This window comes from Urtica dioica, chromosome 12, assembly GCF_054948205.1.
Source record: "Urtica dioica subsp. dioica isolate 48M chromosome 12, U.dioica_male_clone48M_v1_H2, whole genome shotgun sequence".
NCBI classification, from domain to species: Eukaryota; Viridiplantae; Streptophyta; class Magnoliopsida; order Rosales; family Urticaceae; genus Urtica; species Urtica dioica.
The window spans coordinates 1,005,545-1,025,517 of record NC_142767.1 but is presented as its reverse complement, the minus strand read 5'-3'; the positions used below and the strand labels follow the sequence as shown (position 1 = coordinate 1,025,517).

At 41.7% G+C, this 19,973-nt stretch overlaps 1 protein-coding gene across 1 annotated transcript; it reads left to right on the top strand.

The window, feature by feature from the left end:
• Window positions 1–328: 328 nt before the first annotated feature.
• On the top strand, window positions 329–12,493 carry RGLG4 (Ca(2)-dependent phospholipid-binding protein (Copine) family). Its single transcript, XM_089602885.1, has 12 exons — window positions 329–465; window positions 540–732; window positions 10,264–10,348; window positions 10,542–10,682; window positions 10,766–10,879; window positions 10,977–11,074; window positions 11,163–11,242; window positions 11,310–11,415; window positions 11,487–11,614; window positions 11,716–11,830; window positions 11,928–11,984; window positions 12,129–12,493. Exons 2-12 carry the CDS (start codon window positions 553–555, stop codon window positions 12,213–12,215), a joined length of 1,191 nt encoding a protein of 396 aa, XP_089459011.1. The 5' UTR covers window positions 329–465; window positions 540–552; the 3' UTR covers window positions 12,216–12,493.
• The last annotated feature ends 7,480 nt before the right edge of the window (window positions 12,494–19,973 follow it).

Here is a 19,973-nt window from a genome sequence, read left to right as displayed (position 1 = left end):
TTCTATAGCCCTTCAAAATAATAAATATAAATAAATAAACTTTGTAAAAATTTAGTTTCTAATATAAATATAGCGCTCAAAGAGAAAAAAAAAATTAATTGAGTAACTAAACCACCACCAAAATTTAGAGATCTGTTAAATAGCTATTTTTGTGTAAATTTTAAGTAAATAGTCATTATGATGATGTGGAATTGATGTTTTTAGCATTCCATTTATGTCTGATAGTTATTTATAAATATTAACTAATATTTATAATTATTAATATTTTTTTGGCTTTGTTGATAAAATCCTGTCGTTCATTTAAAATTTATTAAAAGTTTGCTATATAGCAAAACCTGAGAATTCATATGGCTGTACATTTAGAGAGAGAAAAAAAAGTGCTCTTTCCTATGAACATCCCACTATATTAGAGTATACACTTCTTTCTTCCATAAAGAAGAAACCAATTTACAAAGCAACAAAATGGTATCAATTCCTTTTCCTTTCTTTTACTTTGTTTGCATATTTAAGCCCTTTCTTTTTCTCTCTATGTTGCAAAGGGAAAACGATGACATGGGAAACATGTTAGGCTTCTTCACAAGACAAAAGAAGGGCTCGGCCTCTAGCTCAATCAGTAACAGAAATCCAAGCCAGTCACAGAGAGGAAGAAAGTCTGGAGATGACACAGCTAGATCATCTCATAGTAAGAACAAATATGCCTTCATTCCAGACACCTTTACCTCGCTGGCTCAGGTACTTCCCTTCTTCTTTTTTCCCTTCTCATTTGATTATTTGCTTAATAAATGGTTGACTGTAGTTATGATTATATCGAAAAGATTGGTTGACTTTAGTAATGATTGATCCATAGAAATTGCTTGTCGTAACAAAGTGATAAGAGACTTGAAATAAAAGAAGAATCAAAAGTCTTCGTACGCAAAATTGCAGTGATATAAACGTTATCCAAATATTTTTCTTATTTAGCGAAAAAGAAAGATATAATAATAAATTTAAACGCTATTAATAATAATAGTTTCTGCTAACCAATATTGCGCTTTTTCAACTCTGACTCTCGTGAACATAACACCACCCAAGTTCACAAGCTTTCTCTTTTCTGTCTCATTAACTTATTTTTGTCGTCTTCTTTTTTTTCTTTCTAACAGAGTTTAGGGTATTCATATCAAAAAAAGTATTTGAGTGGAAAAAATTGAAAACAAAAAGTGAAAGTTATGTTTGGTTTAAGTTTTTAGAAAAAAATTTCAAAAAATTTTGAAGTTGTTTTGTAAAAGAGTAAAGAAAACTGAAAACAAATAAAATGTGTTTTTGGAAAAAATTTTCTTTTCTTCTCTCATCCTTCTCCTCATCTCTTTTCATTTTTTCAAAAACAAAAATGAAAACTGTATCAAACACTTTTTTTCAGTTTTTTCAATTTCTCAAAAACAAAAATGAAAACTGTACCAAACAGCTTTTTGAAAACAACTGCAAAATAATTTTTCAGTATAACTACAAAAATTAGAAAATAGAAAACAAAAACTTTTTGAGTTAACTACCAAACACAACCTAAATTATTTACGAAACTGTTAATTAACGGCATCCACATAAATCAGTGACTCATCAGATATGGTATAGAGTCAAACTCAATAATTAAACATTTGGCTTCCTAGTATTAAGTTGCCTATCTAGAATCTACATTCGCTCTTGGGGAAATTTGCGCAGACCAAATGACCATTTTTGGCGAGCTAAAAATTTGATGCGAATGCAAATTACAAAAATAACGTTTTTAAAGTATAATATTTTTTAAAGTAATGACTATTTTAAAACTTTTGAAATATAGCACTTTTTCAACAATAAACCATTATTCTTTTACTAGAGAAAATGTAAAATAGTTATTAAAGTTAAATAGACCCAAAACAGTAAACAATTAAAAAAAAGACTCTAAACGAAAAGAAAAAAAAAATCGAGAAGTGTTTGCAGCTTAAAAGCTTTGATTATTTGCTTTGACTATTTTCATAAGAACTTGAAAGCTTTAATAGTTGTTTTACAAAAGGCAGGCGAGCTAAACACTTTTAAAGGCCTAAAGCATAATTATATAATACAATGTTTTTTTAATGAAAAAGTTATTGGAACTATAAATTTTATTATGATGATAATATTTGTTATCCGCCCACTTCGGGCTAACGGAATGGGTACCACAAATCGTCGAGAAAGTATCACAGACCTGGCTCGTCCAAGGCCCATAGCATGACCCCTCGGCCACCGGTGCAAACCGATCAGCCTCCCGGCCACTCCCGCTCGGCCTCTCTTGGACACCAGTCGACCATGAGCGCTCGGCTTCCCTTGGAGACCGATCGGCCATCGCTCAGCCTCCCTTGGACACCAGTCGGCCATCAGTGCTCGGCCTCCCTTGGACACTAATCGGCCATCAACGGTCGGCCTCCTTTTGTCGCGCAGTTGGTTGAGGAAAGTCTTGACCCCAAAGCTCCATCAACTCTATAAATAGAGACCTGACCCAAAGACCGAGCTAACACATTTTTGAGTATTGAAACATTGCCGAACCTTTGAGATATCGTTTCAGTCATCTTTTTTCTCTAAACACCCAAACACCTATTTTCCACCTTAATCTCCTTAATGTTGAGCGTCGGAGAGGTAAACAGAGGCAACCCCTCTATTTCTTCTTTGTAGTTCACATTTCCTTTTCTTTTCACGATGCGTTGGAGGACATGGAAAGCCATTCATGGCTAGGGAAGAACTCTAGACACCCTGTTTGGGACGTTTAGACTCGAGTGCGATCAATTGGTTTGGCCTTGGGTCGAACCATGTGAGTCTCCAAATAGTTGTCCGAAAACGATCGACAATATTTTGGCGCTAGAAGGAGGGGCCTTCCCGACTTGGCATGTCGTTCCCTCTACAACATCATTCTCTTCTTCTTTCTTTGGCATTCACTCTCGAGAAACAAGTCAAATGCTAATTGCCTCTGTGGTCGAGAACAACCCAAACAAGTCAAATGCTAATTGCCTCTGTGGTCGCCTACCCCATCGGGGCCCCGAGCAGCATCCTTGTGATAATAAGGATTTACCTGGTGAGCGAGGCTCCCAGGATAGACGCGAGGCCCTCGTCGAGGAAACAGACCGCCAGCTTGTTGAGCTACTTATGCAGGTCCTTGTGTCCTCGTGTTGACTCTACGCAAGTTCTAGAGTCAATTTTGACATCCTCGAGTCAACTCTAAGGAAGACTCCTCAAGTCGACTGTCAACTTCTCGAGTCGACTCTCAACTCCACGAGTTGACTCTTGAGTCCTCGTGTTGACTCTACCCAAGTCCTCGAGTTGATTTGAACATCCTCAAGTAGACTCCAAGGAAGACTCCTCGAGTTCACTCTCAACACCTCGGTTGAGTCTCAAGTCCATGAGTAGACTCTCGAGTCCTCGTGTTGATTCTACGCAAGTCCTCAAGTCGATTTTGACATCCTCGAGTAGACTCTAAGGAAGACTTATCAAGTCGACTCTCAACTCCTGGAGTTAAGTATCATGTCCACAAGTTGACTATCAAGTCCTCATGTTGACTCTACACAAGATCGATGGTCAATTTTGACATCCTCGAGTAGACTCCAAGGAAGACTCCTCGAGTTGAATCTCAACTCTTTGAGTCGACTCTCAAGTCCACGAGTTGACTCTCGAGTCCTCGCGTTGACTCTACGCAAGTCCTCGAGTCAATTTCGATATCCTCGAGTAGACTCAAAGGAAGACTCTTTGAGTCAACTCTCAACTCCTTGAGTCAGTCTCAAGTCCACAAGTTAACTCTCGAGTACTCGTGTTGACTCTAAGCAAGTCCTCGAGTCGATTTCGACATCCTCGAGTACACTCCAAGGAAGACTCCTCGAGTCAAGTCTCAAGTCCACGAGTTGACACTTGAGTTCTCGTGTTGACTCTATGCAAGTCCTTGAGTTGATTTTGACATCCTCGACTAGACTCCAAGGAAGACTCCTCGAGTCGACTCTCAACTCCTCGAATCAGATCTCAGTCCACGAGTTGACACTCGAATCCTCTTGTTGACTCCATGCAAGTCCTTGATTCGATTTTGATATGCTTGAGTAGACTCCAAGGAAGACTCCTTGAGTCGACTCTCAACTCCTCGAGTCGAATCTCAAGTTCATGAGTTGACTATCGAGTCCTCGTGTTGACTCTAAACATGTCCTTGAGTTGATTTTGACATCCTCGAGTAGACTTCATGGAAGACTCCTCGAGTCGACTCTCAACTCCTCGAGTGAAGTCTCAAGTCCACCTTTTGACACTCGAGTTCTCGTGTTGACTCTGCACAAGTCTTCGAGTCGATTTTGACATCCTCGAGTAATCTCCAAGGAAGAATCCTCAAGTAGGCTCCAAGGAAGACTCCTCGAGTTGAGTCTCAAGTCCATGAGTTGATTCTTGAGTACGCGTGTTGATTCTTCAAAACTCCTCTAGTTGATTTTGACATCTTCGAGTAGAATCCAATGAAGACTCTAGGTTTCAGCTTTCAAATCCTCGAGTCGAGTCTCAAACTAATGAGTTGACTCTTGAATCCTTATGTTGACACAGAAACATGTTTTCGAGTTGACTCTCCACTCTTCGTATTGACTGCGAGTCAGCGAGTCGATTCTCATGTCCTTTTATCGATATCTAATGTTGTCTTCCATGACGCACCTTAATTCGTCTATCATGATGCCTTTAAGCCGCCCTTTAGGAGCACTCTAAGTTATCTATGCGATACACTTAACATGCCAACGTGACGTACACAAGACATCTCTCATGGCATACGCTTAAGGTCACCACCAGAAATGAAGACATATTTATTCATTAAAAAACACTGGGGGGGGGGGGGGGGGGGGGGGGGGGGGGGGGAGGCTAGGAACATGGTCACACTCTCAATCCAACATGAAGCACGACACGCGCCACGCCCACTGTTAATAGACTTTCACTCGTGATCCCACCCATAACGCGACACACGTGTTGACATGCGTCATGCTCACCGGGATAAGGTCTTGCTCGCACGGGTCACTCAAAACGCAACTCCTATGCCGAAAGGAGATGGACATGCTGGGAACAACAGTCTGCGTCTGTAGAGCGACTAACTGGTTTGGTCAGGGTAAATCGCTAAGTGTGAAATTTCTCCCCAAATGAGGATCAGATCGTGCAAATCGACGAGATGCAAAGCGATCAATTTAGAAAATGCAACATATTTAAGCCCCCCACGTGGCGTACCTAAGACGTCCATGGGGTGCACTTATGCCACCCATGCAAAGCAGTAAAGCCGCTCCAAATAGCACACCAAAACCGCCCCTAACGGCGCACCAAAGCTGTCTATCACAACGCATTAAAGAGGCCCCTAACGACACATCTATGCTATATCCTACAATGCACCCTAAGCCCTCCACCCGACGTACAAAAATCCACCCCAACGGCGCACCAAAGCGGCCCATAATGATGCACAAAAGACGTCTCTCACAACGCACTTAACCGGCCCATGAGGCGTACTTTAACACATCACTGCGATGCACCTAAAGTCGTCTCTCACGATGCAATTAAGTCATCGCATGTAAGCCTTCCATGAGACACACATAAATCCGTCTCTTACGATTCACTTTCGCCATCTCTCGGAACGCACTTAAACCGTCAACATGATGCAGTCTAAGCCACTTGTTCCGATGCGCTCGAGCTGTATCGCCATACACAAACCATGACAAAGCTATTTTGAGCTTATCCTTGGGATTCTCCGGACAATAAAAAGGGGGGGGGGGGGGGGGGGGGGGGGCTAATGTTATCTATCTATTTTGGGACCCCGAAATAGGTATCATGGATCGTCGAGAAATGATCACACACCCGGCTCGCTCAAGGCCTGTAGCATGACCTCTCGGCCACCTGCGCACGCTGGTCGGCCTCTCAACCACATGTACATGCAGGTCGGCTTCTCGGCCACCAGTGAATGAGCTCTTGGCCACCAGAGGACGAAGTGTCGGCCACCGAAGAATGACGTGTCGGCCACCAGTACACGTTGCTTGGCCTCCCGGAGACGTCTGCTCGGCCTCTCTTGGACACCAGTCAGCCATCAGCGTTCGGGTTCCCTTGGACACCGATCGGCCATTAGCGCTCGGTCCCCTTAGACACGAGTCAGCGATCAGCGCTCGGTCTCCCTTGGACACTGATCGGCCATCAACGCTCAGACACCTTTGGTCGCGTGGCAAGTTGGGGAAAAACTTGACCCCAACGCTCACTCAACTCTATAAATGAAGACCTTGACCCAAAGATCGAGATAACCAATTTTTTAGCATCGAAACGCTGCCGAATCTTTGAAACGCTCGTTTCACTCATCGTTTGGCCTTTAAACATCCAACCAGCTATTTTCCACCTCAATCTTCCTAATGTTGAGCTCAAAATAGGGGGTAAACAGAGGCAACCCCGTATTTTCCCTTTGTAATTCACAATTCTTTTTCTTTTTAGGATACCTTGGAGGACGTAAAAAACCATTCACAACTAGGGAAGAACTTGAGACACTGAGTTTGGGACGCTTAGGCTCGAGCGTGATCACTTAGTATGGTCTTAGGTCGCACCGCGCGAGTCTCTAAATAGTTGTTTGAAAACGAGCGACAACAGTATTAATATGTCATAATACTGTTATTTATCTATTTTGGGACCCTGAAATGGGTTTCATGGATCGTTGAGAAATGGTCACAGACCTGGCTTGCTCAAGGCCCATAGCATGACCTCTCGGCCACCTGTGGACGCTGGTCGGCCTCTCTACCACCAGTGAACAACCTCTCGACGACCAGGGGATAACATGTCGGCCATAAGGAGATGACGTGTTTTCCACCACGGGACGACGTGTCGGCCACCAGTGCACACTACCTGGCCTCTCGGCCACGTCCGCTCGGCCTCCCTTGGACACCGATAGGCCATCAGCGCTCAGGTTCCCTTGAACAGTGATCGGACATCAGTGCTCGGTCTCCCTTGGACACGAGTTAGCGATCAGCGCTCGGCCTCCCTTGAACACCGACCGGCCATCAGCGCTCAGACACCGTTGGTCGCGCGGCTGGTTGGGGAAAAATTGACCACAAAGCTCCCTCAACTCTATAAATAGAGACCTTGACCTAAATACTGAGATAACCGATTTTTTAGCATCGAAACGCTGCTGAACCTTTAAGACGCTCGTTTCACTCATCTTTGGGTCTCTAAACACCCAAACAACTATCTTCCACCTCAATCTTCTTAATGTTGACGTCGGAGAGGTAAACAGAGGCAAACCCATGTTTTCCCTTTGTAGTTCACAATTCTTTTTCTCTTCAAGACACCTTGGAGGACGTAAAAAACCATTTACAACTAGGGAAGCACTCGGGACACTGAGTTTGGGACGCTAAGGCTCGAGCGCGATCACTAGGTCTGGCCTTGGGTCGCACCGCGCGAGTCTCTAAATAGTTGTCCGAAACGAGCGACAACAGTATTAATATGTCATAATACTGTTATCTATCTATTTTGGGACCCTGAAATGGGTATCATGGATCGTTGAGAAATGATCACAGATCCGGCTTGCTCAAGGCCCATAGCATGACCTCTCGGCCAACTGTATACACTGGTTGGCCGCTCAGCCATCTGTGCACGCTGGTCGGCCTCTCGGCCACAAGTGAACGAGCTCTCGGTGACCAGGGGACAACATGTCGGCCATAAGGGGAGGATCTGTTTGTCACGACAGGATGACGTGTCGGCCACCAGTGCACATTACTCGGCCTCCCGGCGACGTCCGCTCGGCCTCCCATGGACACCAGTCGACCATCAGCGCTCGGGTTCCCTTGAATAGCGATCGGCCATCAGCACTCGGTCTCCCTTGGACACGAGTCAGCGATCAGTGCTCGGTCTCTCTTGAACACCGACCGGCCATCAGCGCTCAGACACCTTTGGTCGCGCGGCTGGTTGGGGAAAAATTGACCCCAAAGCTCCCTCAACTCTATAAATAGAGACTTTGACCCAAAGACCAAGATAACCGATTTTTTAGCATCGAAACGCCGCCGAACCTTCAAGACGCTCGTTTCACTCATCTTTGGGCCTCTAAACACCCAAACATCTATTTTCCACCTTAATCTTCCTAATGTTGACGTCGGAGTGGTAAACAGAGGCAACCCCCTGTTTTCTCTTTGTAGTTCACAATTCATTTTCTTTTTCAGGACACCTTGGAGGACGTAAAAAACCATTCACAATTAGGGAAGAACTCGGGATACCGAGTTTAGGATGCTTAGGCTCGAGCGCGATCACTTGGTCTGGTCTTAGGTTGCACCGCGCGAATCTCTGTATATTTGTCCGAAAATGAGCGACAACAGTATTAATATGTCATAATTAAAAATTAATAATAATTAAAAAATATCGTATTGGATAACTGGTCTATTATTATTATTATTATTATTATTATTATTATATGCTTTTTTGATACCATCATGAACAGTTTTTGTCTTATAAGCGTGAATGATACATTAGGAAATCTGATAAAAAAAAAAAAGAATGATACATTTGGAACGTTATGATAATTGGCCTATTTTTACCTTTCACAAAAGCTCCTATGTACGTTCAGTTTATTTTTTTTTTTAAAACAATCTGTTACATAAAGCTAAAGTTGTGTAAACAAGACTTAGTTCAAAAATTTATGGGCCTCTCTAATAGGGGCCTAAAGCAACAGCTTTAGTACTCTTAATGGTGTATCAGGCCTTAAAAGAGGGCTATGGTAGCCCAATGAATAAGTACCCATGCATTCAAAAAATGATGACATAAATTTGAGTTTAATCTTATCATAACTTTAACCAATTCTTAAGAATTATCATCCCAATTTAATCTCTAGCAAATGTTTTACTAATGATTTGTTGTGGCTTTAGTTTTATCTATATGTTAATGGATTTTTTTTCAATATAATCTAAAAAAGCTTTTGACAATTTAAAATAAATACGGATTCTTTAATCAACTATTTAAATCGAACTTGAATTTTTCAAAATAGCAAACATTTGATAGATTTGACAGAATTACCCTTATTAAAAAAGGATAATCAAATAAGTAAAAAAAAAAGCCTATTTGAGTTCTAAAATTTCTGAATCTTATAGAAATCTAGGAAAACTATTCATGCACGAAAACGAATCAGATAAAAAATAATGATTCATTCAAAGCTTCAAGCCCCTGGATCAGAAGGTTAATTTTGGTTAATATTCATTAATAACAATTTATAGAAGTATAGATTGGTTAATATCAATTGTGAACATAAGAGAAAATGCGGTGAAATAAGAGAACTTGGCTACAATGAATATCATTTATCAGGTAAAAAAAAATTGGCTATTTTTTTTTTTAAGATTTTAGAAATATTGATTTTATGCCATTCTTAAGTTTGAAGTGTCTAAGTTGGTGTAACTATATACCATTCAATTTATATTAGCCGACAATCTCTTAAAATTCGTGTTAACTAATTTCAGTTCTTTCAGCTAAAAAAATGTTTAATTTGACGAGAATCAGTCATATTTAGCAAGTCTTTTGGCTAAATAGTTTGTCAAATATCAACCTTTCCAGATATGAATTAATTTTTAATCTATTTTACATTTATAAAAAAAAACAATTATTTAAAATCTCAAGACAATTTCGTTTAAGTACTCGTTCTCAAATTCAATGTAGATTAAGAGATGCACCGAATGCAGTTTAACCAATGTAGAGTTAGCTAACTAATTCAAATAAGTTGATTAATATCCTTTGATGATTAAAACAGTATCATTCTTAGATCATCTTCACCGAAAAAGTGTTTTTTTTTTTTTTTTTTTTTTGAGCCAATGAAAAAGTGCTATTTCAAAAGCTGTTTGTTTCATTGTCGAAATCAAGACTTGTCAGCTTCCTTATATAAATACACTCAACACCAACCAAACTTAATATTTGACGCAAAATATTAAAAAAAAACTTAATATCGAAACATTTTTCAAAGCAAATTCTATATTTCTAGCATATATTATTCATTTATGCAATATAATTATTAAATGTTTTGGCATCTGATTCGTATTGACTGCTTTACTAAACTTTTGAAATCCTTGGGCTATTTTTGTTCTGATGCAATTTATAATTTCCATTAAATTAGCTAGTTCCATTTTACTAGGGTACATTGATAAAAAAATTATGATGATAAAAGATCCGGTGCCTTTCACTTGTAATATGCTAATATGTAATTATACAGTTAATAAATATGGAGTTGAAGAACAAACCATTTTCCAATTTTCGTTCTTGAAACGAATAATCTTCATTTTACAGGTTACAGATTCCTTAAAAAAAGATGGTCTTGAATCATCAAATCTCATTCTTGGGATTGATTTTACCAAGAGCAATGAATGGACAGGTTTGTTTCAGACAAGCATAGCATATCACGTCTTTCAGGAGTTCTTCATGCAACTACCCACCAAAAAGCACAACTTAATTATGTTGATAATTGCAAATTTTTTTTTTTTTTTTTTTTTTGTAACTTGAGATAGTTTTTGGCTTTCTGTACAAAAAACAAACAAATGTTCTGATTTTGGTTAATTTTCTTCAAGGACGAGTTTCGTTCAATAACCGAAGCCTACACGCGATTGGAACGACACCGAATCCGTACGAAAAGGCGATCGAAATCATTGGAAAAACTCTGGCTCCATTTGACGAGGACAACTTAATTCCTTGTTTCGGTTTTGGAGATGGTAAATTTTCCCTAGTTCCTTCTCCCCTATATGCATGTCCATCGATTTCTCAAACGATTACGTTTACTTAATCGTTGTTGCAGCCACAACCCACGACACGGAAGTTTTTAGCTTCCACACGGACCACTCACCCTGCCACGGCTTTGAAGAAGTCTTGTCATGCTATAGAAACATAGTCCCAAACTTGCAACTTTCAGGTTCGTTTCTTCTTTTTATTACTAAAAGAAATGTCATTTTCATTTGATTACGAGTTTTTTTTCAAGAATGTCTTATGAGAAAGCTGTCGGGTTTCAGGGCCGACTTCTTATGCAGCCGTGGTCGATGCCGCGATAGAGATTGTGGAGAAAAGCGGCGGCCAATACCATGTTTTGGTGATCGTTGCAGACGGGCAGGTCAGAGCCTCAAAAAGAGCTCCATTTACTTGTCGGGATTTTCGTTTTGTTTTTTTTTTTTGAACTTATTTATATTTCGCGATGAAAGGTTACACGGAGCGTCAACACCAAGGACAGTGAGTTGAGCCCGCAAGAGAGGGAAACAATCAATTCGATCGTCAATGCAAGGTCTTTCCTCGAATTATTGCTTCCCAATCTTTGAGTTTGATTCATCATCTTTTCTTTTTGTGAGCAGTTGGCATCCCTTATCCATTATTCTTGTTGGAGTTGGCGACGGGCCGTGGGAAGACATGCGGAGATTTGACGATAAGATCCCGGCACGCAGATTCGATAATTTTCAGGCACGGGATATTTGTATATTGACAACAAATTCAAATGCTTCACTTCTCTTACTTGTTCTTTCGCCGTGTAGTTTGTCAATTTCACTGAGATCATGTCCAAAACTACGAGTCCTTCAGACAAGGAAACATCTTTCGCTCTCGCTGCTCTCATGGAAGTCCCCATCCAGTACAAAGCCGCACTTGAGCTTGATTTGCTTGGGTATATGAGAAACTTGATTTTTGATTCCGTATCTGCTATGTCGATTACTTTTCTTTTGAAGCATAATTGTAAGTCATATATGGATTTTACGGGGATAACAGACGCGTGACAGGTAAAGCAAAGAAGGTCGTTCCACGCCCTCCACCGCTTCCACATTCTCGCCCTTCTATGCCGCGCCAACCGAGCAGTTCAGCCGATGATGAACGAACGGAGACGGTATATTCCCAATTCACATCAACACTTAGACATAGTCCAATCATAAATTGGAGAATGATTCTGACACATTTTTGCATACATACAATTTGAAAAACAGGCATGCCCAATTTGCCTGACTAATGGGAAAGACTTGGCATTTGACTGTGGACATATGGTGAGTTATAATACTTACTAATTAAAATTCTAAGAAATAATTATACAAATTACAACCCTATTGGAAAACGGACTTCAAGTGATCCTTTCGCTCTGTTTGGGAGACTTGTTTGCAGTTTTTTATTTTTATTTTTTGTTTCTGCAGACATGTAGAGATTGTGGATCAAGAGTGTCTCAGTGTCCCATATGTCGCCGACAGATACGAACCCGTCTCAGGGTGTTTACCACCTGAGATCACTTCATAATGGAATGCACTAACACTCCTGCTTACTACCTAAATGTAAATTATTGGGTTTTAACATATCACGAGTTTATCCCTAATATGCGTGTGTGACATGCCATTTCAATGGTCTACTCTGGTTTCGCTATGCTGCTAAGCAAGCCATAACTTGCTTTTCTCTCACGTTATGCTCCAAGATGTACAAAAAGGCGCGACTGAAATCTGTAATTATTACTTGTTCTCCAAGTACAAAAAACCCAGTTTCAATTCTAGGTTTTTCAAAGCTCACATATCAAGTATGCACCTCCACAAATTTTTATAATAGGAGTCGTAATCTAAGAGGGGTTGCAATGTTGCAGATAATACACACATGATCTCAAGCAACATGAGACAAAGCAATCTTGCAAGTAATGGTACAATGTCTGCAATCAAACAAAGTGATGCAGGCGAAAGCTATGCCGTGAGTAACGATTTCAACCGTTGATTCGACGCACGAATATCCGGTTAAAATCTTTCCAAAACCTGTGGATTTAAGACAAAGAAAACCAGTTTTTGGACATCAAATTCGATTCCACAGTAGAAAACGAAATTGGAATTTAGAGAGAGTATTTCTTTTCATTCATAAACTGATCACCAAGGTCTAAAAATGGTGATTAAATACAAGCCACGGAAATTCCAAAGGACAAGAAAACCAACAGACAAAACAAACCCAAAAGACACGAAAAAAACCAAAGGACAACCAAACCCAAAAGACACAATTAAAGCTACAAAATTAATTTCGGAATAAGTGCAAAAAAGAGCGTTTTTTTGACTCGTAAGGTCGCTTCCGAACTTACTAAAAAACAACTATAGTAGCTATCGTCCGCAGCTTCGAAACGAATGCGCCATTAACAAAACAGACGCTCGAGTCAACCAGTGCGCTTCCTCAAAGTCGCACGTGCTTGGACCGTTTCTCAAATTGTTTTAGAAACGTCAAAGCGTGTTCGCTGTGGGGCTGGTCTGCATCACAAAGGCACCGTATTTTAAGGGATAAAAGTTGAAGATAGAAACACCATTAGCTTTTCCAGAGCAGGCGCACACAACAGGTTTCTGTTCGACTTATGCCTAGGATTGTACTCATGCCCAAGATTGTGTTCCTCGGACTCCAGAAAGAGTTTTGGGAATTGCACACTAATATTAGCAACTTCGATGCTTTTTTTTTTTACCAAAATAAAATAAAATTGTTGGCGTTGTCGCACGAAAATGAACAATGATTTAAAGCTTCGGGCGGTTCGACCCAAGGTCGGACCAAGTGCCCTCACACGAGCCAAGGTGTGAACTCGAAAGTCTCGAGGCGAGGTTTTCCTCCAGTCGGAGGGCTTCTCTGAGGAGAGAAAGGGTGAATAGGGGGAGTGGTCGTGCTTTTTGTATAAGCTGCCTATGTACCCGTGTGCGGGATCAGGTCAAAATGAAGTTCACGGTGTATGTAATGCTGTATGAGGCGCGGAGCCTGGAGAGTGTGCTCGACAAAGGAGACGGAGCGCGGAGTAGATCTCGACGACGTCTCTGGACTCTAAGGATCGACTGAACCGAGAGAGAATGTGTGTTTTCTCTCTTTTGGAGACGTAGGAGATTCTCAATCGAGAATTCAGGGCGCGTTTGGATGCGTATGGGATTTTCAGTGGAAAATCATGGACGTGGCGGGTGTGTTGGACGCGTAGGCGATTTTCAGTTGAAAATCATGGACGCGTCTTGTGTGCAAGACGCGTAGGGGATTTTCAGTAGAAAATCCTAGGAGCGCGCTCGCGCTTTGAATTAAGCACTCGATCAGAGGAACTGGTGCTAAGAAGTCTCTGGTAGCGTTTCAGAACTCTAAGAGCGAGTAATCTTGGAGAAGAAGGAGTTTCCGGGCAGAGATGGCATTAGATGGAATGAGATGAAATGGGATCCAATACCCCTCACTGGGGGGGTGGGGGTATTTATAGTGAATGAGAAAGCCTAGGAGGCCTTAGGTTCGTTCAGGGAGGAGCGGAGAGCACGCTCTCCTGGAAGGAAGGCGCAGCGCGGGTGCGCGACACGCAGAAGGCCCTGCGCGTGCTAATCCGCGATGCGCGTACGCTCTCCTCGGGTGGCGCGCACGCTTGTCTTAAGGGATGCGCAACGCGCTGCCCTTCGTGGCGCGCGTGCACGTCCCATTTTCAGGAGCACGCTTGTGCGCTCCTCTTGGGTGCACGCATCATGTCCCCTTTGGCACGGGGCGTGCTTTGGGCCGTTTATGCGGGCCTCGGCCTTTTGTGGGGCTTAGTGGTCTTTAACGATCCGGCCCGTTGGGCCTTCGAAGCTCGGGATTTCACGCAAGTCGCGTGAAATGTATAAATTTTTACTCGAGGAGTTATCTCGACTCGAGGAGGACGACTCGACTTGAGGAGCGACTCGACTTGAGGAGAAAGGCTCAACTCGACGAGGAAGACTCGAGTCGAGGAGCAATGCTCGACTCGAGGAAGATGACTCGACTCGAGGAGTTGAAAGTTTCGACACGAGTACGTGTCAGTCGACTCGTGGAAGAAGGTTTGCCGCTCTTCGGGATCTCCGGTGTGACCATCGGCCCTCCGAACGGTGTGTCTTTTCGACGTTTCGGGTTTTCTAAAAACGACCGACAACATTAGTCCCCCAAGATTGTCGCTCGGGAGGCCCCTGGTGATGAACTTTTAGTCATTTCAGCCGGGTGTTTGAGAAAACTTTATTTCTACTTTATTTCTAAAGTTTTCGTCGTCGCGAAAACATCGACGCGCACCCAGGGGGCGTGGCCCACAAGGCACGTGACAGGCGAGAGGAAAAATGCCCGCTCGGCGAGCAGGATGCGGGCGTGGGTCTTCTGCCTGCGTGGAAACTTCGACTTTGGAGAGGGTTTTTCCCTCTTTTTCACCTTGTTGGAGTGGGATTAGGATTCCTATTTTTCCCTAGGTGTATATAAATAGTAGCACAACTCACTTATTTTTTTCTCTTTATTTTTCTCTCTCTACAATTTTTTCTCTCTCTCTCTCTACACTTTTTCAGAGGATCCCGAGGTGGAATTCTATCTCTTGCTTCTGGACTCTGAGCACGCGGAGAGTGATCTCTTCTCGGGATTAGGGTAGATTCCCTTACATGCATATGAGGATCTAACTGGAGTGGAGCAGTGGCTCATAGCGGGCGAGGAGGGCGCGACTGCGTGTTGGAATTGATCTAGGGTTTAAGAAAAAGATTAAACGCTTCGGGAAGCGGCGGAATTTTAAAAAATTTCTTTTCAAGTAAAAACAGTTTTTACTAACCTAGACAAAGAAGCAAGTACATGTAATTAAAAACCAATATGAGCTAAGAGTTTACTAACCTTTCTTGAAGCTTGAACTTTGAAGAAGCTTTTGGAAAGTTTGCAACGCTCGTCTCCCCTCGCAGCACGTCTCTCTTTCTTTCTTCGGCACCTCGAGCAACCACGAAAGTTTCTATCACTAAATCACTCGAAATAAAGGAATTAGTGAGTGGGCACTTTTAAACACTACGACTTAAGAACAAGTCTTGAAGTCGCAGAGCTAAATACTAGGTCGAGTGAGGACCTAGGTGCCAAAACAAGAAAAATCGAAAATAAACTAGAAAGAGAGAGAGAGAGGAGTTCGGCCAACAATGTCTAGAGAGAGAGTCTCTCAATCTCTAACTTATGTTGAACGAATAGAATGAGAGGAATGAGGGTCCTATTTATAGGAGAAGGGTTGGCCTTGGAAAGAAGTAGTTTCCTCTTATTTTTCAAGCCTTTATGAGCAATCTTTATTGCCCATTCCCATCCAAGTCACACGGCCAACATGTGCCCTAATGACACCTTGGATTTGTTTCCTCTTTTATTCCTTGCTCTCTCTAAGCTTGTTTGGCCGAAATCCCATGTGCATCTACATGCAAATTTGTTTCCTCTTTTTCTTTTGGCAAGTATCTAAATACATTTACGCACAAAATAAACTCTCTTTCCTTGGGTATTATGGGCGCCTATTCTCATCTAGAAGGAGCTTCTAGAAGCTTCTTCATTTGTTCATGACAACATGAGAAAAGCCCATTAAGAATTTTCAATAAAATTCTTATGAAACGAAATTAATTCACAAGGCCCAATAATCAAGTTATGGCCGAGTGACATTAAGTCATCAAATCAACTTGTCAAAAAATTTATTGACATTCATTTCATCATATGTCTCAAAAGACAAAAATACCCTTTTGACTATTTTCGTTCTTGTTTTGACTTAGCTTCCAGTTTAACTATTCCTATCGATGTGATTCGTGACAGTGACCTCATGGACCCAAATGAACAAAGCTTGAGCTAAAAACTTGGACTCAAAAGTTCACAAACCTTTTCCAAGTTTAGCTTAATGCCAACTGACTCCACTAAAGAGCTGACACTGAAAATCTCTCGGTTCAAATGAATTTGTTTTCTACTCAAGAATTCGACCTAATTATGATGAGCGGATCCACTGAATATTATCTATGTTTACCCTTCATGAATGTCATCAGCTAGTCGGGATTTACTAAATTACCATTTTACCCTTCTAGCTGTTATTTCCTCAACTCCTTTGTCGCTTGTGAATAAGTTAGAAACAATGTATTGACGAGGAGCTAACAAGTCACATTGTTTCATCCAAAAAAGTCAGGACTCAATTTGGACACTGGCCAGTTCATTTATTCACACTCCAAGGAACAAAGCATGAGGTGACATACATTGCATTTCAGCAATCTTGTACATGAATTCCATATCTATGAGAACTTCACAAAGTTACTCATGACATACTCACAACTTAGTACTTCACCAATAGGCCCTGTTCGGAATCACATAGTGAGTCCGAACTCTGACTTTCTCAAATGAGAATACTAAGGTGTGAAATGACATGTCTCATTTCAGGATTAAGGTAAGCATGATGCAATTCATACATAGTGACTTCGAGACATAAGAGGTTAAATGGTTTGTTCTTATCTTGTCTCTAGAAGTGCACTGGTCAATTCAGTACCTTCGGAAGATACCTAGAAGAACTATAGAGTCTCCAACTCTCAATGCCTCATAACCAGACATTATAGATTCTTCTAACAATCATACTGAGGTCAATAGTCCTTTGACCCTTAGATTGCGAATATATCGTTTTAAGCAAACTACGAAGAGTTTGTTCATGCAAATCTACATTTGTCTCTTCGTAAGTTGTTAAGTTTGTTTATGGACTAAAAGACTAAGGTTTTATCATAAAGCTTCAAACAAAGAAAGAATGAATGAACGTTTCAACTTTATTATTAATGAATAAGCAATTACAAGCAAGAGTCTTCGTAAGACTATATGACATCAAATGTACATAAATAGACACTACTACTCTTCTTGTGGGCACCATTGACAACAAACTCCCACTTGACTCAAAGAAGATGTGAGTAGTCCTACATGCCTAATCCCTCTCGAAGTTGGTCGAAGACCATGTTCGCTAGGGCCTTGGTGAATAGATCTGCCAGAGATCTACTTCACCTCCACGTCTCCGCGTTGCGCGATCTCTCGAATCAAATGGTATTTCCTCTCAACATGTTTAGAGCGCTTATGGCGTCGAGGTTCCTTTGAGTTAGCGACAGCCCTACTATTATCACAATAAAGGGTCATGGGCTCGTCGACGTTTGGAACAACTTCCAAATACTTAAGGAATTTTCTAAGCCATACAGCCTCTTTGGATGCTTCACAAGCAGCCACATATTCTGCTTCCATTGTGGAGTTAGCAATGCAAGATTGCTTAATACTTCTCCACACAACAGCTCCACCATTAAGGATGAACACAGATCCTGAAGTGGATTTCCTGGAATCCTTATCCGCTTGAAAATCGGAGTCGGTATATCCCGTCATAGTCAGGTCAGTACCTGAGTATGTAAGCATCAAGTTCCTAGTTCTTCAAAGATACTTAAGAACATGCTTAACAGCAATCCAGTGCTCGGGTCCAGGGTTGGATTGGAAACGGCTAACTACGCCAATGGCGAAACATATATCAGGTCTAGTGCAAAGCATAGCATACATGAGGCTTCCTACGGCAGAGGCGTAAGGAATCTTCCTCATGTCTTCAATCTCTTGTGCAGTCTTGGGAGACTGGTCCTTAGAGAGTGTAACTCCATGCCTAAAGGGTGTTTGACCCCTCTTGCAGTCTTGCATCGAGAAGCGATCCATCACCTTATCAATATAAGATGCTTGAGAGAGCGACAGGGTCCGGTTTTTCCTATCTCGAAAGATTTGGATTCCCAGAATGTATGCGGCTTCTCCTAGATCCTTCATATCGAATTGCTTTGCCAGCCAGACTTTAACCTCAGATAACTTACCCACGTCATTACCAATGAGTAGTATATCATCGACATATAGTACCAGAAACACAACTTTGCCTTCGTGTATTAACTTGTAAACACAAGGCTCATCTATTGACTGTTCAAAGCCAAAGCTCTTTACAGTTTCATCGAATCTAATATTCCATGACCTAGATGCTTGCTTTAGTCCATAAATGGATTTAAGCAACTCACAAACCTTGGTCTCTTGACCTTTATCCACGAAACCGTCTGGTTGAGCCATGTAAATGCACTCGTCAAGATTGCCATTCAGAAAGGCTGTCTTGACATCCATTTGCCAGATCTCATAGTCGAGAGCTGCAGCTATGGATAGGAGTATGCGGATGGATTTAAGCATCGCGACTGGCGAGAAGGTTTCTTCATAGTCAATCCCTTCTTGTTGGGTATAACCCTTCGCCACAAGTCGTGCTTTGAACGTCTCGACGTTCCCATCAGGACCCCTTTTCTTCTTGTATATCCACTTACACCCTACGGGTTAAATCCCTTCAGGAAGGTCTACAAGTTTCCAGACTTTGTTGACATACATCGAGTGCATTTCAACTTTCATGGCGTCAAGCCAAAGGTTTGATTCAGAACAAGCCATCGCTTGGCTATAGGAAGCAGGATCATCCATGTCGGAGACGGCTACGAGAGAGTCTCCATAAGACATGTACCTGTCAGGCTGTTGAACAGCCCTCCCACTACGTCGAAGTACTACTTGACGAGATTCTGATGAGTTAGGTTGTGTTTCAGTTGGGGTAAGAACAGTTCTTACAGATGAGAGAGAAGCTTCCTCACCCAACTTTTCTTCAAGCACAATTTTGCTTCTAGGTTTCGCATCCTTCATAAAGTCCTCCTCAAGGAAACGAGCATTCGTGCTAACGAAAGTCTTATCGTCCTCGGGACTATAGAAAGTAAAACCTTTGGTTTCCTTCGGATATCCTACAAACAGGCACAATTCTGACCTACTAGCCAACTTGCTAGTCTTTTGCCTCAGCACGTGTGCAGGGCAACCCCAAATTCGGATGCGGCCAAGATTCATTTACGGCCAGTCAATCGTTCATAAGGAGTACCAGGAACCGTTTTAGACGGAACTTGGTTCAGAATGTAAGCGGCTGTTTCGAGGGCATATCCCCAAAAGGAAAGCGGGAGTGATGAGTAACTCATCATTGATCTAACCATCTCCATAAGAGTTCGGTTTCTTCTCTCTGACACTCCGTTTTGTTGAGGTGTGCACCTCAGAACAGGACCTATTGTGAACTACTAAGTTATGAAGATGTCATGAGTAACTTGGTGAAGATCTCATAGATATAGAATTCATGTACTAGATTGCTGAAATACAATGTATATCACCTTATGCTTTGTTCCTTGGAATGTGAATAAATGAACTGGCCAGTGTCCAAATTGAGTCATGACTCTTTTGGATGAATCAATGTGACTTGT

What these genes read in the sequence shown, in the direction of transcription:
- RGLG4 (XM_089602885.1), top strand. Translation starts at nt 553, where the DNA reads ATGGGAAACATGTTAGGCTTCTTCACAAGACAAAAGAAGGGCTCGGCC. An exon ending in TGATCGTTGCAGACGGGCAG is followed by an intron (nt 11,075 to 11,162) that starts GTCAGAGCCTCA and finishes TCGCGATGAAAG; the next exon opens with GTTACACGGAGCGTCAACAC. An exon ending in GCAGATTCGATAATTTTCAG is followed by an intron (nt 11,416 to 11,486) that starts GCACGGGATATT and finishes TTCGCCGTGTAG; the next exon opens with TTTGTCAATTTCACTGAGAT.